The sequence below is a fragment of the Vigna unguiculata genome, chromosome 6 (assembly GCF_037176805.1).
Source record: "Vigna unguiculata cultivar grain cowpea cultivar isolate G323 ecotype 2 chromosome 6, ASM3717680v1, whole genome shotgun sequence".
In the NCBI taxonomy this organism is placed as follows: Eukaryota; Viridiplantae; Streptophyta; class Magnoliopsida; order Fabales; family Fabaceae; genus Vigna; species Vigna unguiculata.
The window spans coordinates 42,022,086-42,035,878 of NC_140797.1; the positions used below are offsets into that span (position 1 = coordinate 42,022,086).

General features: G+C 31.2%; 1 protein-coding gene across 2 annotated transcripts; it reads left to right on the plus strand.

The window, feature by feature from the left end:
• Nucleotides 1–3,289: 3,289 nt before the first annotated feature.
• PFI (tubulin folding cofactor E / Pfifferling (PFI)) lies at nucleotides 3,290–13,114 on the plus strand. Of its 2 annotated transcripts, none has more exons than XM_028076881.2 (16): nucleotides 3,290–3,495; nucleotides 4,234–4,543; nucleotides 5,063–5,233; nucleotides 5,536–5,582; nucleotides 7,234–7,380; nucleotides 7,472–7,546; nucleotides 8,078–8,187; nucleotides 8,813–8,937; nucleotides 9,037–9,098; nucleotides 9,666–9,773; nucleotides 9,863–9,897; nucleotides 10,378–10,440; nucleotides 12,054–12,145; nucleotides 12,231–12,307; nucleotides 12,378–12,455; nucleotides 12,797–13,114. In XM_028076881.2, the coding sequence occupies exons 2-16, from the start codon at nucleotides 4,234–4,236 to the stop codon at nucleotides 12,896–12,898; spliced, it is 1,602 nt and encodes a 533-aa protein (XP_027932682.2). In that variant the 5' UTR covers nucleotides 3,290–3,495; the 3' UTR covers nucleotides 12,899–13,114. The 2 variants fall into 2 exon arrangements, with proteins under 2 accessions (XP_027932682.2, XP_027932684.2); XM_028076883.2 differs by having other exon boundaries at nucleotides 3,300–3,495; nucleotides 4,240–4,543.
• The last annotated feature ends 679 nt before the right edge of the window (nucleotides 13,115–13,793 follow it).

Here is a 13,793-nt window from a genome sequence, read left to right on the forward strand (position 1 = left end):
TTGCTATATGAATTAAAATTTGCATTTTCTGAAATGAAATCATTTGAATGGAACCACCACAAATAAAAAAACGTCTCATCAAAAATGAGATAATAAAAAAAGTACATTCAGAAAAATTTGTGAATTTTAAAAAGTTGAACAACCAAAAGAGAATAAAATAATTGTAGCAAAAAACAAGAAAAAAAAACGAAACTAAGAATTCATATATATATATATATATATATATATATAATTTTAAATTACGAAATAAACTATAAATATTTAAAGTAATTTAAATAGGAGACAAGTATGAAGTTAGAATCTCACGTAAATAGAAATCAATTTTCTTGTATCCAAACTAAAAATATATAATATATTACCTTTTCTTATTAGTAACTTCCATTTTAAAACAAATTATACATTATGAATTATTCTATCATACTCTAAAATATATAATATAAATATTTTTATTATAATATATATATATATATATATATTATGTTTATTTTACCTTTTAATAGATAAATATACAAATATTGTATTTCAACCGCTTAGCTCAGATAAATTAATCTGAAAAACTAAACATATTTTATTTAAATATATAACAAAATAATGATATTTAGGTCTATTTTTTTATATAAATTATTTTTTAATTATTTATTTTTACTTTTTAATAATGTGACATAATGATATAAGAATGATCAGAGAGTGTGACAAGTTAAAAATGGATAAAAAAAGGATTAAAGTATACAGTGTATCTAAACTCAATACACCTAATAATATTTGCTGCATTTATTTTTTAACTGCACATATATCACGTTTTTTTTTTAAGGACGAAAAATCATTTCGATAGATGTCTCGAGTCGTAAAAAGTTCTAATTAAATATTAGAAAATAGAGTAGGACCAACGTAGCTCAGTGCTAACAGTTAATTTAATCCCAGAGTATGTTAAAAGATGTTGAATTTGTATAAAAAAACTTTATGTTTTAATAATTCTTTTACTGTAAAAATGATTAATCCTCAATCATCAGTAAAAAGACATCTTTTACGTACCCAGAAAAATATATAATAATAGTAGGTCAAAGTAGTCAATGACATCAGTCTGGTCAAAAGATTTTAAGAAACTATTTATTTAAAATGACAAATTTTAAGTAATTGAAAGAGTTTTTCATTTAGCCAAATAATAATAGTAAAAATAAACATATTCGACTTTTTTCTATAATATTTTTATATCATGTACATCTAAATATTTTTAAAAGTTCAAGTATATATATATATATATATATATATATATATATTATAAGCTAGTTAGCATCGTTAAAAACAACATTAATTATTCATTTTAAAGCTCGTTACAAGATAGTTTACAGATAAAAAATTTATAGCAAGTTTAACTTGTAAAAAATTTAAATAAACCTAAGAACCCTTAATAGAAAATTTTGCTTGATAAACTTTATATTTGAAAATAAGCTAACAAATTACAAACTTAATTTATTTGTTTTAGCAAAAATTCAATTAAACTATTTAAATGAATTCACTTTATAATTTTTATGTTAAGAGTTTATTGTTATTTTCAGAAAGGAAATTTAAAAATATTTGAAATATAATATTTGTATATTTATCTATTAAAAGGTAAAACATACAAAATTGACGGTCAAGCTCCACCCTGAATATAATTAATAAAACATCTATTAAAAGTAGTTTTATATAGTTCTAGTTAAATTAATTGTTTTATAGATATTTATTTATTTATTAATTTTTTTATTTATTTAATATTAATTTACACATCAAAATAATTGTTTTCAACTCAAGTAATAAACTAAGAATTTTTTTTATTGAAATATTTATATTTATAGAAAGAAAGTAAAGTTAAGTAAAAAAATATATAATTATTGAGATTATTTTTATTTTCATTTTAACAATATTATATTAATTATTTATTTTATTATAATAAATAAAATTTTAATCGATTTGGTGTCTTTTCACTTAAAATTTCGCATATATTAAAAAAATGAATTACACTGCTATTATTTTTTTCACTAATACACATACATGCGAGTTTGCATCAACACATTAAAATTGAAAAATTTTGTAAAAAAAAAAAAAGGGAGAAACTTAATTTTTATATTTATTTTATGGGTTAAAATATTTTTTTTGTTATAAATTTCATTAAGTTTTATCAAATAAATCTTAATTTTATTTTTGTGTTCAAATATGTTCTAATTTTTGTTAATTTTGTTCAATTTAATAATTTTATATTAATAGCGTTTAAATCATTAACTATAATAAATAATGACAATAAAATATTTGTGATGCAGAGTACTTGTACTTGGATAAAAATTATTTTCTAGGATTGGCTTTGGGTTTTTCCTAGGCAACTTAGATAAAGGGTAAAGAAGGCCTTTTTGGGTAGAGTCATGAGTGAGATACCATTCTCGAAGAGATAAAATTCTAACCTTGTGCAAGGACCTACGGACCGAGGTACAGTCTCAAGTAGACAGTTTCTATGCTACCTGTGACTTCATATTTTTTTAATTTTTTTTTCAAATGTCCACATATCAATTCTTACATGTCAAAATCAATATTTTATATCCAATCTATTTCATATATTTGTTATTTTTGTTCAATCTTGTCTCAATTTTGTTTAAAATCGAACAGTTTTGTCTCTCTTAAAATTGAGATCAAATTTAATTTTTATAACCTTAAACTAATTTTAACCTTAAACAAAAGATATTTAATAAAAATATAAATTTTAACAAAAACATCAATATAACTTTAATGATAAATAAACATTTAAATATACATTCCATGTTTCATAAAAAGAAAAAGTTATCTCTTCTAATCAATGGTTGAAGTTTTTAAATATTCTTAAATACTAATTTATTTGAAGGGTTAAATATGTTTTTGGTCCCTCAAGTTTTAGCGAAATTTGGAATTAGTCTCTTATCAAAACTTTTGACCAATTTAGTCATTTATCTTTAAAAATGCATGAATTTAGTCGTTGTAACAAAATTTTGTTAAGTTTATCTGACGTTTCAAGCGCATTTCATGATAGTATTTGAATTATTTACACCGTTTGAAACATTTTTACTTCAATGTTAACTCAAATATTATCACAAAATGCGTTTAAAATGTCAAATAAACTTCATAAAATTTGATAAGAAGGACTAAATCCACGCATTTCTAAAGATGAAAGATAAAATTGGTATAAAATTTTAAAAAAAGACTAATTCCAAAATTCACTGATACCAATAACATATTTAATCCTTATTTTAAATACATAATGAAGGCTTAACATTTCAATTCAATTATTATTTTAACAATAATGTAAGAAAACCTGTGATAAACAGAAGTGGAGGGGAAGACAAAATCGGAGAAGTGGGCTTAGTAGCCAAATCCAGCTCTTGCAACCCCGGCGACCTCACGCACGACCGACTGGAACCACCACGATTCTAACTCCGGCAAGTCGCAGCGACTGTGGCTTTACATTATTGGAAATTTATCTTTCTCTCATCGGTAAATTATCTTCCTATGTGCTGAAAAAATGTTTTGCTGCTGTTTTGTGATTCATGGAGTAGAAATTAATCCGTATTAGTCTTTCTTACAGTAGTGGAAGCTTAGACCAATTTAAGTGTGTAGGTATTTGAATCATATACTGAAATATAATTTGTAATGCAGTTAAAGATACTCCACCAGGACAACGACGATGAGAAATAGTTGATTTTGATTTATTGGACATGCGTTTTAGAATTATATTTCTTTTGTTTCTAAGTAAAATTTTGCGGCTGCGGCTGTCGATTTTTGGGATTTGAGTGCTATTCTTGATTATCAAGGTTCGTTTAATACGTGGACCGTATGGATAGGTTGTTTATTGACTGGGTTTATGCAGATGCCGCCTAAATGGGTGTATGCTGAACCGCATACCGAGCTCCATTTTCATTTGGAGAGAATTCATTGTTGAAGATTGATAAAATAGTTGGCCGTTAATTTGTAGAAAATGGGATAAAAATTAAAGGTTATTCTGTGTATGTGACGCTGAGCAGTTAAAGCATAATATTTGTACTGTTAAATATTGATTGAAGGGTAAAAAAAATAAACCAAATGTGTCTACCAATTAGGGATATCTGCATTAACTCATTTGTTGTGTCAACAATATATGTGTCAAGTATACATCTTATGATTTGTTAAATTGCATTTGTGATTAATAGCTTACTTGTTTTCTTAAGGGTAATTCTCAGCCAACTTTAACAAAAGATGCAGGACTCCCTAGAGCCAAGACATGAATTTTGGGTGGGTGAACGAGTACATGCATTGGGTGATCCTCGACGAATTGGTACAGTTAAGTATGTGGGACCCGTAGAAGGCTATTCAGACACTTGGGTTGGAGTTGACTGGGACAACGGAGAAGGCAAACATGATGGATCCATGAATGGTGTCCGCTACTTCCATGCTAAATCAGAAAGATCAGGGTCATTTGTTCGTCCCCACAATCTGAACCAAGGGATTTCATTGCTTGAAGCTCTTGAAAGTCGATATAAAAGTGACTCTACAAAAGATGAAGAGGGTATCTCAGGCTTAAATTCATTTTGTGGCTAAAACATTTATATTTAGGGTCCATGAGTGAGGGTGAAAATAGTTTAATTTTAAATTTTGGTATGACAGAAAAGAAGTCAACTCTATTGTAGTTGAGCTGTTTTTTGTACTTCATTCTTCGAGGTTCCAGTTGGGGTGAAGGGGGAATTATTCATTTTGAATTTTGAACTCTAAAATCTTCCAGCGTATTGATATATCTATTTCCAGATTGTTAGAAATTGATTTGATATGAAGCCTTGAGACCATTTTGTGTTATGTTAGTAATTTTTTTTTTCTTTCAGGTTAAGAACTGAGAAGGTGTTCACAATTTTTTTTTTTTAAATTTACCCCATCCATTCTAAATATATATATATATATATATATATATATATATATATATATATATATATATTTTACATTCTAGTCTGTCTTCTGTACTTTTTTTTTTCTGTATGCACCCACACTGACAAAACCTGGAAAATAAAATGTAATTTTTCTTCCTTTTGAGCAGATGAAATGTATGTCCTTTCAACAAGCAACCAGCGAGTATCTGTTCAACTTTTGGGTAAAGATCAAATTCAAGATAAGCTAAGAAGATTTGAGGAATTAACCAGTGTATCATTGTCATACATGGGCATTAGTTCCCCTGGAACCCCTTCTCACATTAATAACACAGTGCCAAGTAAGCTTTATTCTAGGACGCTCCCATTTCTTTGCTAATATCAAGATACACATTAGCTTAGTAATATCAATGATTTTGTTTTATTTTGAGATAAAATTGCTGTATCAATAAATTAGTTCCTTGTACCTTAAGTTCTAGTTTTGGTTAAGCTGTTTCAAGCTGGAGTTATAATTTGAAACTTTGATTATTTGATATCTTTTTCTATCCTGTTGCAATTTCAATATAAGTAATGAGTTCTGTTGCAATTTTCTCTCTTTGATATCTTCAGGATCCTTTTAACCGCCTTTTATTTTTGTTGATAGATATAAAAGAACTTGACCTGACTGGGAACTTGCTTTCGGAGTGGAAGGTATGTTCTGCAACCAGGTTTTGTCTAGCAATCAATCCCTGCTACTGTTGCAGCTTCTTATTAACTTCTTTTCAACATATCATGCAAGTCTTACCAAGAACTTCTATGATTTGTGTTTTTGGTTCAACTTATTTTGAAGAAATGATACTTTTTTTTATTAGCTTCCTAATAGAACTTTTGAAGAGAAAAGTACAATTACATTGCAGGAAATAAGCTTTCTTTTTGTGAAAACTGAATCTGTTTTTCTAATTCTAATTGCATTTTGGTTTAAATGTGTGTATTATGAATATCTCTACATTTTAATATCTGTTTACGACTACTAGGATTTATTACATTCTACTACGTTTTCTTTTTGTATGATAATGGATTAATTGGTTTTATCTTATTTGGTTTTTGGTACAATGGTGACACTAATTTGAGCATAATAGGTTCAGAATAGGTTAAAGTAAGCTTTATTCAAAAGCTTTTTTGGGTACCTATATTTGTACCTTGGATTACTTGTTTTTTACTCTTTCATTGTCATTGTATCACATATACCTGCTGTATATAAAAATGGCTACCTAAGGTAGACCTTTTCAAGCTCTCAAAAATATACTTTCTCTTTTTCCTTTTTCTTATCCTTACCTTGTTTGGGTTTGTCGCTGTGGCTGTCGTCCACCGACTCCTCAGTTTTTTTCTGGTGATCATTGAATCTAGATCATCTTGTTGAGTGAAAGGCCAACCGGCCGGTCTCTTCATCGGAAACGTCCATACATGCCTCCACGCACTGCCTTAAGTCCACTGCAGCAGAAGCACCCCACCTTCCCAGTGCTGGAACCGCCCAGCAGTTCTTCAGTGAAGTTTGCCAGACTTTCCTATCCAGTTTATGACCCTTTGTGCTCACTCTTGGGCCTTGGTGGAAGGGAAAATCTCCAACAATATTCCTTCAACGACGTTGGTGATTGGGTTTGATTCAGACTCCAAAAATACTGGCAGAAATCCATTAACCACCCTCCAAAGTTAGTAACTACCTTCACGGGCCTTTCCAGATCCTTCATTGTATAGGTCATGTTGCCTACGAACTTCAACTTCCACCCATAGCTTGCACCCACTCTTTCTTTCTTGTGTTCCTCCTTCGCAAATATGTTGGACCCCTTCCTCTGCCAATAACCTACCTCCCTAACTTCTCTCTACCTAAAGGCAACTTCACCACACTAAATATATTATATTGGTTTGCTCAGTTGGTCTTCCGTCAACTATGGGAGTGTTTTAAGTGATTTCCCATTTCTTATGTGTCAAGGGATTGGATGACCTTGCTATATTTCTTTCTTCTTTTTTCTAGTTACAAAGGATGTCTAGACCGTATGTAGGGAGGCGGAAGGGAAGTGAAGGTTAATGTGGAGACAAAAAGGTCTTAGTGGGACTTCAACATAGCAAGGCTAATGGACAACAGTATATTTCATTTTTTGTTTAATCTTGTTTCCTGAATTGTTTTGTAGAATATCCTTTTAACTATAGTTCTTGCCCTTTTTTATCCCTTTTCTATTAAAAAAGCTATGCACTGATCATGTATGAGACCCCTTTTACTTAGTTTTTATTTGGTGTACCATTTTGTCAGTGATTGATTGAGGGTACTTGCCATTTACTTTCTTTTCAATTGATCTATTTGCAGGATGTTGGCACAATTTGTGAACAGTTGCCTGCTCTGAGGACCATCAATTTATCCAACAATTTAATGTCACCCTATAAAACCAATCTTCCAATACTGAAAATCATCCAAGTTCTGGTTCTAAATAATACTGGCGTAGATTGGGAACAGGTTCCTTCTATATCTTTTCTAATGTTGCTTTAATAAGATTTCCTGATGGTATAAATAGGAATTGCTAAATATTTCTGTTTAAACTGGGCAGGTTGAGCTGCTTAGACAATCGTTAACAACAATTGAAGAGCTACATATAATGGGAAACAATATAAGCAGAATACTGGTATGTTATCTTTCGTTCAGTATGCTTGCCAAGTATCTTAAAGCTGTAGACTTAGAATCTTCCTCCAATTTGAGGACAGATTAACAAACATTGGAAACTTTCATTCTTTTAAGCACCCCAGAGCCTGAATTTACGATGTTCAATTTGGGGCATCTGAAGAACTTGCCTCCTTCTCCCGTTTTGATTCACGATCTCAAGTGTTTGCTTCAGAATGCAAGCTGGACATATTTAAGGAATAGGGTTGCGGATATAATCTAAACACTTCAATATTTCTGAGCCCTTATTGGCTGTTTCACATTGAAATGTTTTTTTCTCTTATCTGGCTGACTGGCCAGTTTGATGTGCTACACTATTTCTGTTTTGACATTAAAATATGGTGTACGTTTTTTTTTTCGTATGGAGATAATTCCTTTTGTATGTATTTGGTTTTCCCTTTCAGGTTTAATTTTATGTTGCTCTTCAATTTCTGGTCAACTTGTAAATATAAATTACTAGCATTTTAAAGCCTTCTAATTTTCCTTTTCTGTTCAGCCTGGGTCATCCTCTATGGTTCAGGGATTTGATTATCTGCGGCTGTTGAATTTGGAAAACAACTGTATAGATGAATGGAATGAAATCGTGAAGCTTTCTCAGCTAAGATGGTTGGTAATGGCAGTTTTTGTTTACTTCTAGAGTACAGTCCTGACACCATTTGAAAATGATTCTGTCTTAACTTTTAACCACATCTAACTTCAATAACATTTACTTCCGTGTTGATCATACCTAAAATCATAACTTAGGACTTGATCTAACCAGTTAACAATTTAGTTAATACATTAAAATTTCAGTTAACTACTGACTGTGAGTTGTTGGTGTTAGTATTCTTGTAAATTGTGACTATGATACATTGTGTAAATAGAGAAATATTGTAATTAAGATGTTAGAAGCTGTATAATTGTGTAACTCTTGTCTATTATATTTATAACTCTAATCATAAGTAGTAGCTTCTGCTGTGTACTTAAGACACGGATTCATTCACATGACTCTTGATTTTCTACTTCTAAAAAACAGTTAGCATAATGGTGAAGTATATAATTAGCTTGAAATATTGTTTAGAAGTCCCAGGGGGTATCTGTATCACTGGAAATACTGATTTTATCTTAGAACTGGCCATAAGTATTCTTCTCTTTGTTCCTGTATTTCTTCCTCAGAACAGTGCCTCTGCTTTTGGGTAGATTTATTGAAGTCTGTTGATTTGATTTATTTATACTTGGTTATCTTTTTCAGTTTGGAGAAGCTTTATTTAAACAAGAATTGTTTGAGTTCTCTCTTTTATCCGGCTAATAATGAGCAGTATGAAACAGAAATTACATGCTATAAACCCTTTCAAAATTTATGCCGCCTTCTATTGGGTAATATTATAATTTTCCTCTTGATAAATATCATTTTCTACATATTCCAATGAAATCTAGATTGTGATACCAGTTGAAGGCTTTCAAATCATGTTTCAGGTAATAACAACATTGGTGATCTGGCCTCCATTGACTCGTTAAACTTGTTTCCTAATTTGGTGGTAAGGTTTATACTGTGAAGTGTTGAACCGGTTTACATATTTAATATAAATTGTTGAGTACGCATGCCATGATTGCTTTGATCTGTAATGATGACTCTAGGACTGCAGCCTGATATGATCCTAATAAGACTCTTGTGAGTTAGAATTAACTTATGCATTTAAACTTTTGTGGAAGTTAACTTCTTCAAAAAGTTTTGGTGGAAAGTTGGTTTCAACTTTTGAAGAAGTTTGATCAATTTTTCTTTTCGGTCTCTTGTTTTACTAGTGCTTGCTTGCTGAGAAGTTTATTGGACTATGGCCTATATCAAATAATCCATTTGAAAATAGTAAATTGGGATACAATTCAAGATTATTTTGTGGCTACAGTTGCCTAAATAAAGTGTGCTGGTCCATCATTACCTTTACCAGCTTCCTTTGAGAAAGTAATTGACTTGCTTATAACTTATCTTTCCTCATTACCAAAGGGAACATTTTCTCCTTATTTTTCTCTTTCACTGGTTTATATTTTAGACTGAATTTTGTAATACTAGCTTCAATTCTAATTACTTATCTTTAATAACAACGAAGGATATCAGGCTTTCTGAAAACCCAATTACTGATCCTAGAAGAGGTGGGGTTGCAAGATTTGTTTTGGTAGCTCGTTTAGCAAATGTTCAGATATTAAATGGGAGTGAGGTATGACAGGAGATATCTCTATTGCTTAGTTGCTTCTTTTATATACTCTTTTACCAAACATAATGTTTCATGTCTGCTATACCTTTCAGGTAACTCCTCGTGAAAGGAAGGACTCTGAGATCAGGTATTTTTTTCAATTCTATGTTGTATACCCTTTTGGCAATTGAAAGTCTGAAGCATCATTCATGGTCATCAATTCTGTGTATTATTATATAATGCATTTTATCTGTCTATACCTAGAAGGCCTTTCAAGCTGAGTGCTTTTAAGTATGCCACAAATACTCAAACATGTTTTATTCATTGGGTCACCCAAATAATTGTTAAAAGTTAAAACAAGGTTGTTGTGGCAGAAATAATTTAATCTGTTTTTAGCATTCATTGCTTTGAAATACATATACCTTTTGTGGTTAGAGTCCTCTTTAAAGACTGATCATTAGACCCTTTTTTATTTTATCAATCTTTATACATGAGATAAGTGAACCTTTTGAACCATGGTTATCTTTTGGGGTGAGAGTTCAATTAAAGTTTTATATGCAATTAGTGTATGGTATATGAAGCAATATCATCTTTCTATTCTTATATATTATTTACAATTCTTATGCAGGTATGTTCGGCTTGTTATCACTAGGTTGCAAACTAGTCCTGAAGAAATCAAACAGCATCCCAGGTAAATTCACGGACAATATCTGGAACCTTAGCATTAATGTTAGTATATGTTGTGATGGCAATTGAAAACTGATGAAAATGCTATCAGAAATCGGTAGCTGTAGGTTCTGATGGGATTAAAAGAGCAAATATGTTACGTTTGGCTTGTTCACGTGTGCGATGTGCGATTCAAAAGACATTGTTGGTTTTATGTTAATAAGGACAAATACAATGATTTTCTAAAAATCACAGATAAGTTTCTATTATCATTATATAAATAAGAAATAAATCCTATACGATCACAAATATATATGGTTTTGAATACATAAATCTTGATTGTCGGTTTAAATAATTCATAATGATCTTATATATATGTGTGTGTCTTTCTGTGTCCTACATTTTGGAGGTTACATGTGTTGAAGTGTCCATGTCTGTCTTGTGCCCAGTGTCCGTATCAGAATCCGTGTTACATAGGCATAAAGTGGTGTTTTTTTTTTTTTTTTCTGTTTTCTAAAGTGTTTTTCTTCAAAATAATAGGGATTTAATGAAATGGGAACAAATTAGACAATGAGAACACAATATCTGGCATATAATTCTTCAAACATATTAGATATTTTGATTATGTGATAGAAGCTACGACCCTCATACCTCTATTTTAACTAAAATGATGACTATTATAAATGGAATGTAAGCCATTTAATAGTGTACACAACTAGGAAGCACTTAACCAATAAGACTTTCTTACATGCATTAATATTTAATAGTGTACAACAAGTAATTACTTCACCGTTAATATTTAATATTGCTCAACATTGTCAAAAAATTGAGGTGATTAAATCCCATTTACTGGGGTTTATTTCGTTTTTGTTTTATCTTTTCATGAGTCTACTTTTTGATTGTGAAATCTATGGCTTTCACTATCCAACTGGTAATTCATTTGGTCTGGTAACAAAAAGAGCTCAATGCCTTCTTCATTGGATGTCTTCCCAGTAATTGGGTGATATGTTCAAGCTACTGTGAAGGAAACCAATTACTATTAAATTGGATAGTATTGTCAACACTCAACGGAGTAAAAAAGGAAAGAAATTTATTCCCTTTCTTTAGTTTCTAATACGGAGCTTACTTTAGCTTTTACTAGGAAACAATCAAATGTTATTCATATCATGTTGAATGGAGTTATAAGGTGACTTGTAAAGTTGGAAGGGAGGGTGGGAGAGGTGGTGGGTTCAATTCCCCCCAATGCACCCAAAAAAGCTCAGAGGCAAGGAGACATATTTGAGGATGTGAGCAGATTGCCCCAACCAGGAGAGACAATGGACTGCGAGTTCACACAGCCACAAAACTTCAGCCTGATTATATTAGAAGCTTATAAGGGTCTAACTAGAACCGCACTGATGTTGTGAGATACACTTGGTTCTCATCGAAAGTCCTTTAAGATTGTTCCGTAGAAAGTTTTCTGCTTTACCAAGCTTAATTAAATGGTCTTTTTAATTTAATTGAATTTGTACAGCACACGTGTTATCAGAGTTCTGTTACTGTAGATATTAATTGAAACTGGATCTAGACGGGATTATCAATTAATTTCTAATACAGGTGAACTATGTTTTGTGAATATACTGGTGCAATTTGCTACAGGTTATACGAGCTTAAGAAGATTCATGGAATTGAGGATGAAAGACCTTCAAGTGGAACTACTGTTCCACAAACAATCAGCTCAGGGTTATTGTGTATGGGCTACGGATGTTAAGTTTGCAAATTTGCTTGTTTTTTGGAATTTGAAATATCTTTATTTTGATATAGAGATTAATGCAGCTATCACTCTGAATTGTGTTGGAGCATCCATGGGTGAGAAACCACCGTTGACAAAGAAGCTTCCAGCAACAACTACAGTTAAGCATCAACACTGCCTTAGTAATGTTCAGTATTTCAAGACTAACCCCTCTGATTACCTTTTCTTAGGTCGGTAAGCTGAAATCTCTATGCGAAAGCTTTTTTAAGCTGAAGTCCATGAAGCTAAAGTTATATCTTCGAGAAGAGGTTTGCTTTTATCAAGATTAAGATGTTCTATTTGTTATTATGATTGTCTGATTAGCTGATTCAAAATTTTCCTAATTGAGAAGCTCCAGCTTCTAGAAAGTCTTAAGAAATCATCGTGTTCTGCTCTGATTGAATGAAATAATTTCAAATTGATATTCTGGAAAACCATTTTGTGACATCTTTATGGTGGAGAATGAGGGAGGGAGATGAAAGACTATATAACATAGCAGATGGTCATATTTGTTTATATCATCTCAAGAAAGTTTTGCAAGATGAGTATGGTTTTTCACAGGGAAAAAATATTCTTTCTTGATTTAGTTACATGTCTTCGCATTATGCAGGGTTCTCCATTTCCTCTGATGCTTGACAGTGACACTTCATCTCTGATGGACCTTGGAATTGGAAATGATTCTATTATCCTTGTAGACGAAGAAGGGTCATAAATATATTTGTGAACAGGTTCCCATTTGTTAAAGACTGTATCCTTCTGACTACCCCCAACTCTTGGAAGTATGTCTCTCTCTCTCTCCCCCCCCCCCCCCTCTCTCTCTCTCTATATATATATATATATGTATGTATGTATATGTATATTTGTAAGTTGTACACCTGTTTAGTTGGTGACGTTCTTTTATCAGGGGTTTTGATCCACTGCTTGATTAGATTCTCTGTTCCCACCCTTGTCACAACTGTTTTCTGTAAATCACTGGTTCTTTAATACATTTGCAAGTACATTTCGGTCTTCTTCTCTAAGAGTAGTCTTTAGAGAATGACCATAAAATTAATAACATTTTTTTGATGGAAAGATGGGTATGCAAAAGATCACTATATAGCTTATGATCTCAATCTCAAGCTACATCAAATATTTGCAACATACCAAAATGACATAAGAAATATAGAACAGCCCGTTTAAATACAAGATAGTGGGGGACTAACCGAAACCCATTTAGCTAACAACAAAGTTATAAAAAGGTAAATGAAAACTACTTTATAAAATTCATAGCGAATGTAATCTCTCCACTAATTACATTGTGGAGAAACATCATACTTTAAAAGTTTATCTGAAGATAGTTGCCGCACAATGTGAGTTTGAAAAAAACTTGAACCGCTAACATTGGATTACTCATTATCAACTAATTATGCCATTCTCTATCCACAGTGAATCCAACTGTGTTTATTAACTTCTATGGTGTTGGCGTATAAAGCAACTTGCTGACAAAGAAAAATAGGAAAGAAACTAGCAACAACAATAGAATGATCCTGAATAATTCCCCGACAAGTAGGTAAAGCAGGTGAATCTTTAGTTGTCCCATCAATATATATTTAATTTATGAACATGTA